The 17,209-nt window shown below is 43.5% G+C and overlaps 1 protein-coding gene across 2 annotated transcripts in view; it reads left to right on the top strand.

Moving 5' to 3' along the window:
- The window catches only part of antxr2a (ANTXR cell adhesion molecule 2a), an 82,968-nt gene that overhangs the window by 29,891 nt on the left and 35,868 nt on the right, over window positions 1-17,209 (top strand). Inside the window, exons 11-17 of one of the 2 annotated variants that reach the window (XM_085367557.1) lie at window positions 1,832-1,910; window positions 2,316-2,411; window positions 7,984-8,034; window positions 10,048-10,137; window positions 11,592-11,759; window positions 12,209-12,289; window positions 14,936-15,133. In XM_085367557.1, the coding sequence (XP_085223683.1) occupies window positions 1,832-1,910; window positions 2,316-2,411; window positions 7,984-8,034; window positions 10,048-10,137; window positions 11,592-11,759; window positions 12,209-12,289; window positions 14,936-14,938 (568 nt within the window). In that variant the 3' untranslated portion in view covers window positions 14,939-15,133. Of the gene's footprint in view, window positions 1-1,831; window positions 1,911-2,315; window positions 2,412-7,983; window positions 8,035-10,047; window positions 10,138-11,591; window positions 11,760-12,208; window positions 12,290-14,935; window positions 15,134-17,209 lie in introns of those variants that run through there. The other variant, XM_085367556.1, reaches the window with a different exon arrangement.

The following is a 17,209-nucleotide window of genomic DNA, read 5'->3' as shown; positions in this document are numbered from 1 at the left end:
TGGAAATTGCGGTGCCGTTCATCATTAGGGTTTTAATTGCGCCCATTTTGGCTTTGCATTTTTCTCTCTAAATAAGTCTTCGGAGTTCAGGAGCCTTGTTACTGCCAGTCAAGTTACTTCACCCACACACGATGATTATGTGATAATGACAGGATTTCCTTCCACTGAGGACATTTATTTAATTCTGATTGTTGTCTTTATTGAGCATTGTGCTAACATGACTCCAGGACTTATTAGCGTTTGTGAGAACAGGATTTGCGAGAGCAACGATAGAATTATAGAGCTCTTCTATTTTTAAAGTCTTGATGCAGAGCAAAGTATTATCAGGGAGAACAAAACTGTTTTCAATAACACTGAATACATATTGTTAGATTGATTAAACACACACACACACATGTAGCACGGTAGAAGAGAGACAGGTAAAAATAATAATGTTGCTTGGCAACAACTCGTTACTTAAAAAGCAATTAAAGCTTCCCAAACAGTGCTGCTACCTCTAAGACGGCGGTGTCAAACATGAGGCTCGGGGGCGAGATTTGATGATCCCGTTTGGCGCACCGGATGGCTTCGCCGTGTGATAAAATTACAGTGAAGTCATTAATTACACGTTTTTGTTAAAAACAAACCACGTTGCTGTTTACGGTGTAGTAATGCATGACCAGTATGACTACACATGAGTAAAAATGTGTGCAAATCTGAGCAGGATCTCTGATTCATATTAGATACAAAAGCTTTACATGTGATGATTTTATGTCTTTTCACATCCTTCAGTTAAATTGTAACTACTCCAGCTTTACTGGATGTACAACAACTGAGATACATTCTGTGTTTTTCTGAAGAGAACTCAGGCTGTTTGTACAGGGATGGTTTGTTACATTTGAAAATTAAATAGAAAAAGCTTCTAGAATAATTTTTGGCATTTAGGCTTTATTAGAGAGGGAAGAGGAGAGAGAGGACAGGAAACCAGGGAAAGAGTGGGGTGACGTGCAGAAAAAGATCTGGAGAGCAGACTCAAAGTTGGGCTCCTGCAGTAGCCTTCAGCCAGCAGAGCGGCAGCTCTGAGCAGACTTCTTTATACTTATTTAAAAATGAGAAATTTAGAGGCGTGTGTGTTTCATATAAGCTGTGATGCTGTAGTGTTATGGCTTCCTCAAAGTGGGACCAACTGGACTAAAATGAGTTTGACATCATTGCTTTAGGATGTTAAAGGCCAGCTTATGTTATGAATGGGGTTGGGAGGTTGAATAGAGTGTCTGTGAAACATGTGTCCTAGTATATTTAAAGGTACTTTGCAGTACTTCAAAGGGGCCTGGAAAATAAAAAGTCATGTATATTTAATGAATTGAATTACATTATAATAAAAATTTACAATATTCAAAATTTCATTTTATTATTAAATCCTGATTTTATGGACACAGGTGATTTTTTTAATTTATTTATTTATTTATTTTTGCGCTGGTTGGAGGTCAAAAAAAAGTCTTTTAGGAAAATTGCTGAGGTGACATTTAGCCCCTGTAAGACAGGACTGAGGGCACGATGTTGCAAAAAAAACACAAGCTGCAGCGCGATGCTTGTCCTTCTTGGAGATTAAAAAGATATCAGCTGAGACCCGATGTTTACAGTTGAAGTATCTTTAATCACAAAGTTTGCAAAAACAGAAAACGTATGACGAAAATTCCAACACAGTGAACTTCCCTGGAAATGCAAACGTGTTTTTCTTCTCTGACAAACGTGGGAGAACTGGCAGGATAAAGTGAGACGAGGTTTTAATGTTGTTTCCTACTGTTTCCTTTAATTTCCTCTGATACTAATTAAACTCTTTCCTTTACAGGAAAATGGATGTTCTCATCAGCCTTAACAACGGCAAGTCCTTCATCTCGAGTGCCCACACCATCTCTGCTACCACATGTGTGAGTTTAATGCTGAGCTCTGATATTTCACATTCCAGATTAAACTTAAAGTCCCTTTAATAACATGAAGCTGCGTTTCCTGATTTTATAACTGAGGAAGTGATGCATAAAACATGGCCTGACTATAAGGTTACAAGTTTTCCTGTTATGTTTGAGCAGAACTTCCTTTTTTTCAGTGTTTCTCATATGATGAAGCAATGTCATAGTTTTATAGACACTTTGTGAAACATCTGCTCTTTTGTAAGACGATACGCTTGCTCCGATTTAGCTGTTATCGACCGCGTGTTCCCCTTTGTTTCTATTTCGTATTCCTTCTAACAAACTTTTAATATTTCTCCTCTAGCTTTGACGCATCCAGTTGTTTCCAGCTGTGTGACTGTTTTGCCTTTTCCTTTTCTCCTTCAGTCGGACGGCTTTGTGGTGGCGATAGTCTTCCTGGTGCTGCTCCTCCTCGTGGCCCTGGCCCTCATGTGGTGGTTGTGGCCTCTGTGTTGCAAAGTGGTGAGTGCTGCTACACCGCCTATAACCAGCACAGTCATGTTTGGTCAACCAAAACTGATAAATGAATTAAATCTGGCTTTGAGCGGAGATGAGAGCGGGTTCTCGACTGTGGGGAGAAAAACACGCTAAAGTGTTGCTGCTCTTTGTTCTGCCTCGTCCTGTAAATCTGATGAGGATAAACCCTATCACCCACTTTTTTCCCTCGTATTGCTCTGACAGCTGTAAACATCCTGTTGCGGCACATACAGCACCGCCTTGCTGAAAAAGATGAGGTCACTTGAAAAAGCATGTCTTGTAAAGTCTGACTTAATTTGGGTGAAAGATGGAGTTTAATCACCAGTTAAAAAGCACAAAGAGGTGACGGGCAGGCTCGGTGTTATTCACCAAGCCTTGCCGAAGGGAAGTGGTGCCGAACATCTGTTCAAGCTCGTCACCTCCCGCTTACCGCGATAAGTCACACTGGTTTAGCAACACCGCAGAGCACTGCAGACCAGCGGCCGATTGCTGCACATGCTATATGTGGAGAAGTCGCTTTACACAAACAGACTGTTAAAAACAATAACATAGACCAGCAGCAGAAAGATGTGAGTGACAGATTGCATGAAAGTTACCAGAGTCTCTGTTTGTTTAGGACTAATGTCGGGCCTACCTGGGGACTGAAGGGATTCAGAATAATCACACAGACTTTTAGCGGTTTTATCGCATTAGAATCCATCATGTCCTGCTTCAGCTTAAAACACTTTTACACATCTATTCAATCATGTTCTAGATACACTATTATGAATATTTCTTATTCTTCCTCAGTGCTGCTAATATTGTTTATTTAAACCTGCATTAGGCAGAAGTTGGATTAAATAAAACGTCCCTCTACTGTCGCTCTCCCTTTGCTGTTTAAAACCCGCCCACTAAAGACCAGAGGCCTGTGCGTGTACTTCACTAAAAAATAAGAGTGAATATTTTTGCTGATTTTTGTTTGTTCCTCACCCGACTAACACAAAAGTGAAAATGCTCGACTGGATGTGGTGACTGTGGAGGCCTTTGGAGGACAGTGAACTCATTGTTATGGGCTGGAGATGATTTGAGCTTCGCGGCGTGCTGTGAAGCAGCCATGAGGAGACGAGCACGCTGTCGTCACAAAGAGACGGAGATGCTCAGCAACAGTGCAACCTTTAAACTGAGCTCAGCTGACACTAAAAGGCCGCCGCTCCAAACTGCAGATACAGGCAGGATCGATCGATGCAGGTTTGACATGTCGTGCGTTACGAGGCGGCTTCTTCTGAACCTTGGCTGGAACGAGGGGTTATTTGACTTTCTGTTGCCTTCCTATGACTCAACATCAACAGATCTGCTACTCAAAGGATATTTTCTTATTTTTGGACCATTATCTGTGAACCCCAGAGACGGTTATGTGGGAAACTCCCAGCAGTGCCTGTCTGCCACCAACAACAGTCAATGTCTACCTCCCTTAATTCCTGGAGTTGCTGCCATGTGATTGGCTGATATAACACTTGTATTAACAGGCAGTTCAATAGATATAATTACAAAGGTGGCTCAGTGTATAATGCACACATATACCGCATATGAAACGGACAAAAATCTTTCTCCACGTACTTGACAGGACAGATTATTTTTCAGCTTCATCCTCATAAATTGAGTAAAGGATGTTGAAACAGAGACACACATCTGCTGTAAAATGATCAAAAATGTTCTTTTGTTCCTTCGTTTTGGTCCTAAAAGTGTGAAAAGTGGAAACAGCCGGTTATGACTTAAATGTTTCTGCTTAGGGATAAGGTTTTTTAGTTTTTTTTAGTTTTGTGTTTCTTGGTCGTGCTTTTTATTCTCTCTCTGTGGAGGTTGGGAGGTTCTTCATTAATTCCACAAGTCACCACATTTCCAGTCCCATGTGTACGGGGTGTTTTAAAGTGGAACTTGAGGCTGCGTTTAATTAATTCATCTGAAATCTGCTCTTAAAGTCATAACTTATGACTAGAAAATATTTTTGCTTTTTTGTCCAGAGTTGAAACTTTGGTTTAGTTGGTTAAAAAAAAGAGTACTGTTTTAAAAACCTCGCTCTGGCCTCACCCCCTTTGGAAATAAAGTCTCCCCCGCTTAACCGTTTACAAAAATCCACAACAGATTATCGTTTGAGGCTATGAGAGAGGGGCTACAGATGGTGTGCGCAGCCTCTTTTTTCTGTCTCTGCCTTTTTCTATTGAGATCTGATAAAGGCAAATTTACCCTCTACTCCGCCGACCCTCGCGGCGGACCTCTGTTCCCGCTCACCCGCACCGGCCCTTAAATGATAGACGTCACCTGGCTTTGTGGACCTGAAGGGATCCCATCCAGGATGAGATGGAAGCATATTTTGGAAAACCAACAAAGGCATTAAAATGTAAACCCCCTGCAGCATGTCTGGCGGTGGACGTGTTTGTCTTGGTGGAGAGAGCTGCTGTTGCCTTCCATCGGGGGACGCGGCAGAAGAGGAGGGCCATGTGTGGCTTGTTAATATTTAAACCCCCAGTCTGCCAGGTTTCAGCAGTCGGGATGAGGCCGCGCACACACGCTCGACACACACATACACATACACAGAGACACATGCCCAACCTCTTTCCCACAATCCCTCTCTCCCCTTCTCTCTCCCGCGTGGACCGATGCCAGGAGAGAGGTCATACAAGCTGTGGAGTGGTAATTTCTTTGTTTATGATTTGTTTGGAAATTAAACTCGAATGGCATCGCCTTTAGTTCAAATCAAAGGATTCAGGATTGGAGATGCCGTTTTAAATTACATTGCCAGTTTATCCAAATTACAAACTATTCGCTGCTAAATTGGATGCACTTTTGGACACATTTGCGACTCATTTGGTCCTTAATATGTTATTAATCTCTAATTATTTCTTGTTCTTGCAGAACTTTTGTCGTCTTTGTTCTCTTTCAGTTGATTTTTTTATTTGTTTTGTTCTCGTACAAACAGTTTCTCCGCAGATGAAGACCTAAAGCAATTTTAAACTTTCGAATATGCTATCTGCCACTGATCCGTCGTTATAAGCCTCCCAAAACAGCTTGACACGACACGGTTCGAGCTTAAGGTTGGGAACGAACAGATTATAAAGTCCAGTTGGACGTTTACGGAGACGGCCATATGGGGACAATACCCCGAGTGCCTCTGATTGGTCCAATTCCCCCCGGTGTCGTGGCTGCGGCGGCGGGCCGCTGGGGCTTGTGTCAGATGGCGAAATATCCTGTGGTTTAGTTTTTAATTATGCCACCGCGCTGCTCCTCTTCACATCTGTCCATCAGGTAGCTGGGAAAGAGCAGCAGAGCGTTTGTGTGACGCTTTATTTGTCTCACAACATGTGCAGGAAATCTGCTGCATAATTACTTAATAAAAGAGATAATCCTGTGAACGTAAGGTGTGGCTGAAATGATGTTAATCAGCGTATGGCGAGGCCACCAGTAGCCCTTTACTAGATTTGCTTACAGCCGGTTGTGTGTTACAAAGGAATTAATTAACCCTAATTGATTATTTTTCATTATTCTAATGACAACAGTAAGCAGAGAGTGTGATAGCGTCCCTGAGCTTAAGAGTGAATGAAACAGCTGTTAGGATCTATGATATGCCGTAATTACATCGCTCCTTTTCCCTCCGAAACCACTTTAGCAAATGCATAACCAGCTCTGACACTGTGGTATCTGTCCTTGATGACTAATGAACAAAGGTCAGCTTTCCACTTTGCAGCGCACCTCAGGTTGAGATATGTCCTTAGTGCAATTATAAGCACTGCATTTATAGGGCACCTACTGTGTCCACCCCTGTGTGGGGAGCGGGGAGTGGGCGAGGAGGTGAACAGAAGCTTTTTCCTTTGTATCAGGATTTAGGTTTGAATAAATGTCCCACAAAATTCCAATAACACTTCCTGAGCTCAGTTTGATGACTTTGATCCAAAACCTGAAGACTTTCAACAAACAGTAACAGAAAAAAGGAAAGTTGAACTGAATTTGTAAGAAGATACATCTCCCTGCCTTCACTATAAATGATTTGCTCTATAGTTAAATAAATAAAAGTTTTTGTCACCGGCATGTTAATCGATTAATTGAGTAATAATGGAGACATTATTCAGAAGAGATTGTGACCTCACTGTACTTTAAGATATCGCACAGTATCTCCACACAGCCATTCTGCAATACTGCATGATTTAGTTAATTAAAATCTTCACTGTGAGCTGCCGTCTGTTTAAATTACACCGTTTGATGAACTTCAAGTCGTGAAACAGAGACTTTGTTCATTTAAAAAAACTGGCTGGGGTCAATCTTAAAAGCATCAACGTGTTGTAGTGAAAATATTTAGTGCCAGTTCATCCATAACCCTATCGCAAGTGGAAACAGTACAAAATATTGGACTGTATTGGTATTTTTACCTGCTGGATCAGCTGCTGGACGAGTCATCCAATGGTGCTAATCTGAGGAGCTTGGAAAGAGAAGCGACTGGACTTCTTTGAGTTTATCGATTTTTCACTATGTAAAACTTGACTTGCATGGTGACTTTCTCTTAGTTTCCTTGTGAAAAATACACAAAATAAAAGAAAACTTGTTAAAAACCATTAAAAAGCATTAAAGATGCAAAAAGAACATAAATAAACTGCAAGTGTGCAGGCCTGTGTTTTCACGTGACGGCTGTGACCTACAGCAACTGACAACACCGAAGAATAAAGCGCCTCGGTCTTTCCAGCGCCAGCCCGCTCACAGATGGGTTTTTGGTGAGTGAGTGGCAGAAGCGTCTTCAGTAAAGAGTCGGACATCAGTATGTGAAGCGTCTGACTGACACCTGACAAATGTCACTGTCAGGCCTCTCTTTGCTTTGCCGTGCACATCTGAAAAACCCGGCCGAGGCATCTTGTCCTTGAGTGGAATCACATTGTGGACAACCTGCTCCTCAGGTGCCCTCTCATCCAGTGTTGTCACAAACAATGCCGCTGGCCGGTCACTCTGCTCTGGGAGAGTCGTGTCCTGGTTATATGTGGGTGAGGGTGCGCGTGTGTGTGTGTTTTCTTGTATTTTCTGTGTGTGTTTGCCGCCACTCATCTTCCCTTCAGACGGGGCTTGGAGCTGAGCCCAAGCCTCCTCCTCTGTATCTCATTGGAGCTAATTAACTCCTTAGGACTTTATGATTGGGGGGATTGCGTGGAAGCACTGAACCCCATCCAATTAATTAAGAGCTAAACGGGCAGCGGCGCTCGCCCCAAAGACTCCCCTGTCAACAAGTTGATTTTCAGCTTTTCTTTATTTTGCACGGGGGGCCCCTGATGTTGGTTTACAAGCAGAATCCTTGTAATCAGCAGTCAGTGACGCGATGGGGCAGCAGTCGCTGCTGCAAAACAGGCTGGCAGCGACGGCGTCTCCACCGTGAGATGAGCTCAGGGATGTTTCTGTTTGGCTCAGTCACCTGTCACGAATCACCTCTGTCAGCCTTGTCTGCGCTCGTCTTGATGAGGTTTGAGCGCGTGTGTTTGTGCGTGTCCCAATGCGTCTCCTGACGGGCTGTGCTGACGCTCTTTTGCTTCTTCTGTTTATCCAGGTCATCAAGGACCCGCCGCCGCCGCCTCCACCATCTCGTCCTCCACCGCCCGTGAGTCACAATTGTTTTATTTTCAGGTTTGAAAATCTGTGCGGTGCAAAAGAAGAAAATGAGTCAGAGGAGGTTCCAGAGCTCAGAATGGTGCAGCACTGAAATTTCAGGGAAACTTTGCACGTTTTGAGAATCAGGATTATTGAGCGTCTCTCTGAGAATTTCACAGGGCCGTTATCGCTGCATTGGGCATCTAACTCGAGCCAATTCAGACTAAAACTAAAACCATAACGTGTCCCTTTTACATTTGTTTGTGTACAGATCATATAAACAAGATCAAATTTTAATTAGTGAGCTGGTAGATGGATTTTTGAACTTTGGACAGAGGCGTGCTCGCTGTTTGCCCCGTGATTTCAGTCTTTCTGCTAAACTAGAGTAATCCCAGCTCCAGCTCTGCACACAGACATGAGAGTGATGGAGCTTGTTTCTTCTCATGATGAAATGAAGTCAGATTGCATATTTCCCAACGTGTCGAGCAGTTCCTTCAAAAAATGACTTTAGAAAAGTTGGTGCTTGTGATACACCTTTCGTCTTCACTGACTAACGATTATCGTAAAAGACTGAATCAAAAAGCGTCTTCTGCAATACAAGATTCATTAACAGAAAAAGATTTTAATGTTTAACTGATTATTTTAGTTAATTAAATTCCAGAGGGAAACAGTCAATATCAAAGTATGTAGCTGAGGTCTAATATTTTAGATTTCACTGTGTAAAATCTAAATTTTCACACCATTCCTGAACTGAATCTCTGTATCCAGACGGATAAGTGGATCCGGGTCGTTTTGTGATACTTAATCACCCCTAAGCTGGACCAAACCTCACCATTTTAACTTGTCTATAACATTTAGAGCAGGGGTGGGAACTCCAGGCCTCGAGGGCCGGTGTCCTGCAGGTTTTAGATCTCACCCTGGGTCAACACACCTGAATCACATGATTAGTTCATTACCAGGCCTCTGGAGAACTTCAGGACTTGTTGAGGAGGTCATTTAACCACTTAAATCAGCTGTGTTGGATCAAGGACACATCTAAAACCTGCAGGACACCGGCCCTCGAGGCCTGGAGTTCCCCACCCCTGGTTTAGACAATCAGAGAGTTGCCGATGGAGTTACTCAACCTCCTTGGTGAAAATCATTTGCAGGTTTTTAAAAGCAAAGTAAAATACCGTACTGCTTGTAAAGCTTTACACTAAATTTCCCAGCATCCTCAGGGAGCTACTACCTCTTGACTTTTCCCCCCCAGAACGGGGGTCTCAAACTCGCAGCCCACGTCACCCCTACTTTGTTAGGGAGGATGTGTTTGTTGTTGAGTGCAATGTTGAAATAAGTTTTTTAAAAAGCAAAAAACGACTTAATATGAGCAGAGAGCACAGACACGTTGAGGGCTGTGTTAGTTCAGAGAGTCAAAAACGAATGTCTGCGCATTTATTTTGTTAAATACGAACAAATTTATAGCAGAAAACCCGCCTGAGTTTAGTTTAGTTCCAGAAACATTGTAGCGTAAAGTAGACATTTAAATATCTGGCTTATCATTGGCTGAATTTTTGCCAAACACGTTAGCATGATGCTACAGTTTTGTTTAGTTCTTTTCTGCAGGGCACAGGATTACAGTGTAAATGCTTCTGAAAGCTTTACCCTGTGTGGTAGTTGATCCCATCCCACTGCAGCATTTTCAGTTTGCGGCAGATGGAACTGTAAACGTCAGCGGAGCGATACGAACGGTTTCCCCTCTGCACTTGAACACGCGCTGAGCCAGGAGTAAGGCCTACGTTTCCCTTCCTTCCTGACAAAGTGACATCTTCCCGATGAAAGGAAACGTTGTTTTGGTGTGCAGGGACAAATATGGACGAAAGAAAATAGAACAATAGCAAACACATCATTGCACTTCCTCCCCTTTGTCATTACAGTGACTCTGATTAATGTCATACATATAAATATGGAAAGAAAATTTGCACACACTCTTATTTGACACACAACTATGTGTTTCCTGGTTTTGTTTTCTGTGTTTATTTCTTAGGAGCCTGAGCCGCTGCCCAAGAAGAAGTGGCCAACTGTGGATGCCTCGTACTACGGAGGAAGAGGAGTCGGAGGGATCAGTCGGATGGAGGTCAGAAACTCAAAACTATTGGCCAACATGCTGCTTCCGTTCTTTCTTAGTGAAAAGCTGAACGAAACAAGCAAAAACAGCTGAAATATTCCAAAGGTCAAAATGCAGACAGCAGGAAATGACACATATGTGTGGTCCCGTAAACTTGCATCATCATGTTCAGTCTTTTCTGCGAGGCGGGAACTTTGTTGAGTTACGCAGGAATCAGGAGGAGAAACCCACCGACCGAGCGACTGACTGGCTGACTGACCGGCCGGGCCGCTGTCCTCGTCAGCCCACTGATGCCTCCGACATGACAGGCCCTGCCATCTCGTCCTTGGCCGTCGAGGGCTGATTGGATCAAGTCGCAGCCGGGATGAAAGATTGAGTGCTGCTGTCAACTTGACATACCCACCTCTCCTCTCTGCTTCCCCCGTCTCAACTTCCAGACCTTGGCAGCTCGCTTTGTTATCCGCCTCCTCCGAAGGGAATTCAGGTTTAAAAGCGAGCTGCCCCTCCCCCTCCTTCCTACCTAGCCCCGAGGAAGTTGGTGGCATGGCAGGGATTTCCCAGCATCCTCGGGGAGCTCCTACCTCTTGACTTTTCCCCCCCAGAGTGTTGCTGAGATCCAATCCTGGCTGTTACCTTTCTCTGTTCTTCCACTAGCGTGTTGATTCCCATCAACAGGCGCGTCTCCACATCTGAAGCCCCCACTCCCTCCCCGCCGTCACCCCACTGATAGATAACGAGTTGCTTGTAAAGACCAACCAGTCCGCTCCTCCGCATCCACATTTAAGACGTCATGCTGAGAAAACCACCTCCGCCGCTTTGCCGCTGCCAGCATTTCAAACGATTATTGAGGTGACAATGTATCTTTTATTCATGGCAGCCTTTCTCTTTTCCTGATGATGCGGCAGGCCGGCGATGTATCCCAGAGATGATTCTGAAAAGCTGTTCTATATTGTCACGGCTTAACCTACAGCTTGAAAACTGTGTTGCTAATTAATCACCTCACCCCATTCATGTGACGGTGGGTTTTTTTTCCTTTTTTTATCTCCTCCTTGTAACAGATGTGATGAATTCAATTAAAAAGCAGGACAGCTTTACTTAACACACAGGCTTGCTTTCACACGCTGACACCCCCCCAACACACGCGCACACACACACACACACACACACACACACACACAATAACACATTATACCAAATGTAAACGTCCTTATTGATAAAAGAATCCGAGTGATTTTTCCAACACGTACAGATCTTTTACTGAAGCTGTGGTCCTGAAGCTAAAGTTGGTCACAGATAGAGGTGTTTGGCCAGGCTCATCACGCTGACACACTGCTGTAGTGATCACAGACAGTCCTCACAGCATCTCTAATCTTATTTCCTGTAGTTTTTCTCAGACTGATGGACCAATCAGGTGTTTAACTGCTTAATTGCCCTCATTTAACGTTTCTATTTTCTTGTTCAAGGTGCGCTGGGGGGAAAAAGGCTCTACTGAGGAGGGGGCCCGGCTGGAGAAAGCAAAGAATGCCAAAGTGTCCATACCACAGGATGTAGAGGAGCCAATGATCAAACGGCCCACTCCAAAGCCCGCTCCCAACCATCCACCCGAGAACAAATGGTACACTCCTATCAAGGTGAGAGTTACTGACTGACTTTAGGATTTTTCTTTTCCTACTTTGGGTACTTCTAAATGATACTGATAGGAAAAGTCTCAGCTTAAAGGCCCATTTACTAGTTCTCCAAGGTTCATCCAGCAAATTACACTCATGTGAAAATCTCTAAATTGTGGTTAAAAGTTAAAGCTGTCTTTGGGTAGTTGAAAAGAAACGCTTCAAATTAGATTCCCTGTGAACTGTTAAGACTTTTTTTATTACCATGAAGTGAAACTCTTGAAATAGAGAATGGTCGAATATTCATTTAAGAGGCCACGACTGGCATCTACGGTGGAAAACGGCATCCATGGATGTCTAATGCTTTGTGCGTTACCTTAAAGATCAGTCTGTAGAAACACTGGTTTTGAAAATCTACACAAGATTACGTAAATAAAGACAACCGACACAGTTCCGTTTCTGTGCTTCATCAGGGTCGTCTCGATGCTTTGTGGGCTTTGATGCGGCGGCAGTACGACCGAGTGTCCCTCATGCGACCCACATCAGAAGACCAGGTAAGTCAAAATTCATCCCTGATGTTCTTCTCAAACCTAAAACAAACTCGAAGCTTCTCAGCACCGGTAATTTGCTCTAATGGAAACAAAATATTTGCATATTAGCCAAAAATACAAACTCATTTGCGATTGGTGAATTATGCAGGAGGAAGTCATACCGAGAGTGAAGTGTACACGTGTGCAAAGATTGTGCAGTGCTGCTTTTTAGTTGCACAAACCAACAGCTTGAGGCAGTGAGTCAAAGTCTCATCAGTGGTCATCAGTGCAGTTTATAGTACACAGGAGCAAAAATAGAAAATATCCTGCAGTAGTCAGCAGCGTGGATGTTCTTCTTTTTCTTTTTTTAAGTGGTAAATGTTCCTGTAACCATTCCATGAAGTCCCTAATCCCCTCTATGCCTTAATAGGAATACTTTTATCCCTCCAAATCTTTAAAGTCACCGCAGTTACACTTAAGAGCTCATTGTTTTATTGTTGTATTGTATCGCAGCTCCTCTCGGCAGAGGAAGCTGCTGGCACAAGTTGTGCCTTGTGTTGTTGTTACCTAAGGGAGCCAATGTGAGCTGCAGCTGCAGATACTCACAGAAGGAAGCGTGACAGGGATGACCTAATATGGTTATGCTCTGGGTTTTTTGGTGTGTGTTTTTCAACCAGTGTAAAAGAAGAGGAAGCAAATCGACTCCACAAATCGGCACAGTGAAACCTGCTGCTAAGTCAGTTAACCAGATGTTTTTATATATTTTTATATATTTTAATTGCTGACTACAATCCAAACACAATACAATCTGCTGTGCTCGCTGTGCTGTATGCCAAATGTCAGAATTAATGGTGAGATTAGAATCAAGTTGCAGACAAGTGGAGCAGCTATATTACTGTGGCCCACAAACACGTCCTTGGCTTTTCCTGGGCTGCTTCTTCTGAAGTCTGTGAGGTAATTTTAGAAATTCCCTGTCAGTCTCCTTTTTAACATTACACAGCAGAAATGTATTAGTATTAAAACTGCCAGGGGAAAACCAAACGTGAATCTTGAAAGAGAAATGCGCGGACTCTTCCAAACTCTCATCGCTTTCCAAAGGACGGTGCTTCACGGGCACAAGCTGTGCAGGCGAATGGGCCAAAAAATCTGCACCTGTATGGTGCACATACATTATTTCCCTGTTGTCTCCAACTTCTGTGCATCTTCCTCTTCACCGAGGTTAGAGAGCAGGAACCATCCAAGCTTTTAGTAGTTTAGAGAATGATGTCAGGCTGCAAATCTCTCAAGTGGAGTCGTGTTTTGCAACATGGAAAAAACCCGAGCCAGTGGGCCAGCTGTGAGCCTGCCAGTTGCTACTCGGGGTGTCACAGTGCTGTTTAGCAAATTTCAGAATGCCAGAAGATGCACTGGTAAAAATAGATAACAACTCTCATAGTTCCAGTGAGTAGTGATGTGACAGATCACATTTTAGAAGATGTTTAGATATAGTGGTTAAAATTCATCAGAATCTCACTGCGACGTGTGTCGCCAAAATTTGAATGAAAGTATTTTAAAGCCATGCAGACACTGATGTTTCTGAGCCAGTGCTGATTTTAATTGTTTTTTAATTCCAGCTTTTGTTTTTAAGAGATGTGAGATGTTTGTATTAATATAGAGTCTTACAGTCTTACTTTACATTAGCAGATATTCTTATGATCCATCATTCTGATACGACTTTGGACGCTCATGTTAACTTGGTTAAAGTATGGACTAAAATCAGTTTATGTACTGCAGGATGTCAGTAAGCCCAGATGACCCTAATATGGTCATCTCAGACATGCAGTTCTGATTGTGAGCGCAGAAGCTCCACCCACCTGCTGATCAAACTTTATTGTTGAGAGGGGCAGCCAATCAGAGAAAAGCACTGCTTGAAAAGAGGAGGAAGGGAGTTTAAACAGGTTGTTTGAAACTCTGATTTATGCAGATCTAATGTGGTATAGGCTGACTGTAGTAATGTGAACATTTGGACGCTCTTCTTCATAGATTTCGTTTCTCTTTCTATTTAAAAACAGAAGATTTTTTCCACATTTTTCACCTGTTTTATACATATTAGATTTTTTTGAGCTGTAGTTATATATGCAAGTCTCTCAACTCAGCAGTAACCACACTCTCTCCTTTCATGTTTGTCATTGTCATGACGACCAGTAGCCAATTAAAATTTTTGCTCATTTGTACAGTGTGGTGTACCTCAGTGTCACAGTGAAGATACTGAGATACGATACAGAGTATTGAGTTCAACCATTGCTGTTGATACATCAGTGATGGATCAATATAGAACATTATAGAGCTCAGTTTTAGGATTTGCGACACCTTGAGGTGCTGGGAGCTGTAGTAACGTGTAATCTGGACTTTTTAAAGTGACAGCCTTTTAACCAAGTTAGTCAAGACATAAAATAAACATCGGTGGAAGTCAATTAGAGGTCTCGTGATCTGTTTCAAACCTGTTTGCCTTCCTAAGCGACTGAGCATCAACCAGTTATTCTCTACAAGAGCGTAAACAACTCAAGTATGATGTGAAGTGACAAAATAAATTGTTAAAAGTTTGTTAAATAGGCTGATGCTCTTTGAGTTTGTTGAAAGGCTTCATGATGAGACTAAACGTGCATATTTACCTGCTTGGTTTTCGTGAAGTGACAGGAATTCCCCTGCCCGGTATTCATCCAACTGTCTGAATGTGGAAACATCACGGCTGCTCCAGCTGTGTAGAAGATGACTGATATTCCCACACAAGGGGTCACCTCTGTCGCTCTGAGCAACCTGTTTGGAAACAGAGTGAAGCCCACCAGTGAGTACACAAGTTATGTCAAAGCACGTCGGCCGGAGGAGGGAAGGCTGCTGCTGCTGAAGTCTCGCTTCATTCTCATGCCGATCACTGCGTCCACATTAAGTCTGTGATCAACATCGTACACACAGGACGCGGGAGAGAATCAAACAGAGGGCCACGAAGTGTGTTTGAAGTGATGTCTCAACTGAGAAGCAGTGGAAGGTGTTTTGAAACCTAATCGCATTTTGGAGATGATTATTTTAAATCGCCTACTGGCTCACAGTTGAATTTCAGCTGTGTTGCTAACATGTAATTGATTTCATGTGAGTTTCGTAAGATTCAATCAATCTTTCATCCTTGATTCTATCCACAAATATGAAATCCAATGAACCGTTCAGCTGATTTGATTCACTTTCTAACTCTGAAACTAGACAGTCAACTGCTAAGTTGTAGCAATTTCCAGGCTAGTTTTTTGAGAATCTTTTGTTAACAACACAAATTCTCAGAGTTTTTGGGACTTGGGATCCTTACAGGTCAGACATCCTGAATGATTTAATGATACTCCTAAACCAGAGTATTTCCACTAGTGAGACTACATCATGTCTGGAACATGTGAGGAAAGAAATGGAGCCTAGACCTGATTGTTTATCTCGATTTGTGGTTTTACATTTCATTTTCCATTTTAGTATTTTTCCAATCTCTATGATAAAACTGGCGCTGGTGTCACATGTTGCCTTTTGATTGGAGTGGAAATGCTTTGGGAGCTTCCATGCATCTATGTTATCATGGCAAATATCTCATATTTGACATTCATTAGTTGTTAGAGAGCTTATTTCGAATCCGTACGCGCTGCTGTTGTTGTGCTTCTCCAGCCTGGCCCCGCTGAGACACGTGTGATATCGTTCTGAACAGATTCATCAAAGTGTGAGGTGTCTGAACTGTCCAGTGACAGGTTAGGTGTAGATGGCAGAGCAGACAGTGACAGAGAGAGGAGAGCGGCGGCGGCAGAGGGAGGGGACGAGGAAAGGAGGGTAGCGGTCTTTGAAGGCGGACAGGAAACCTCCAGGGTCATGAATTTTTCAACACGCTGCTTCCGCAGGGTTACAAGGACTCGTACAGGTGTAAGGAAGCAGGTTGTCGCAGACATCTGTTCTGCACGGGGACCCGGGTGTCCGTGCTACCCCCTCGCTCCTCTCCATGCTTCCATCCCTCCCCCTTCTCTTTCCCAGCAGTCTCCTTTTGTGTCTCCCCCTCCCTCCCTCCCTCAGTGCTGCCGCCCGGAGCCAGACCGCTGGATTGTCAGCAGATGCAGAAGAGAGACAGAAAATGAGAGTGAAACAATTTTTTTTCCCTTTTTTTTGTGGTCTCACATTTAGCGCCCAAGGGCCTTCAACACCAAAGGTAGAGTGGGGGTGGACACAGCTGCAGTGCCGAACTTGCCCCAGGCACAAATAAAGAGATCTAATGCGGTTTGACTGTGTTGTTGGTGAGACCAGGGAGCCGGGGAGGCACTTCAGAGCCAACTTAGCACAGCAACATCTGCCGCCAAGTTTTGCCGGGGATCGACTGGGGACAGCAGGTAGAGGAAGGTGGCAGAGAGAGAAGGGGAGGGCGGGAGAGAGGGAGGTTGGCCTTATTCTGATGCTCTCTCAGGCTCTTTTTGAAGAGGCGGCGGTGTGCGTGCACGCATTTCTTTCTGCATTTTCCAACGCCTACCTCTGAATTCTAGGTATTGTTTTCTAAAAACAGCTGTTTACAAAATGTCCAAACAGGGTGCATCACCATACATTAAACCCTCCTCATCCTCCTGCAGATCAAAACGCAGGAGAAAAAAACGGAGAAAAAAGGCGTTTTGAGTTCTTGTGAGTCCGTGAGGATTTACAGTTGAATTTCCATTTGTTCCTCTCAGGCTCATCTGTTCCTCACCAGGGGGATGTGTGGGCTGAGTGTGCTGGTGTGCGCGGAGGTTAATAGTATTAGCTGACGCTATTGCTATTGGAAAAAACTTACTTCTTTGTGGGGAGGTGAGGAATCTCCCTTCTTGAACGTTGAAATGGTAGTTTAACGAGGTGATGGGTTCTGATCCCAGGGGTAGAGAGAGGACACAGAAGAGAAACAGAAGCCTTGTGTTTCCTCCCACA

This window comes from Diplotaxodon limnothrissa, linkage group LG12, assembly GCF_057381915.1.
Source record: "Diplotaxodon limnothrissa isolate DT_005_m linkage group LG12, D_limnothrissa_male_GT1.1, whole genome shotgun sequence".
Lineage (NCBI taxonomy): Eukaryota > Metazoa > Chordata > Actinopteri > Cichliformes > Cichlidae > Diplotaxodon > Diplotaxodon limnothrissa.
The sequence above is the reverse complement of the archived record's forward strand: the minus strand, read 5'-3'. Positions and strand labels throughout refer to the sequence as shown.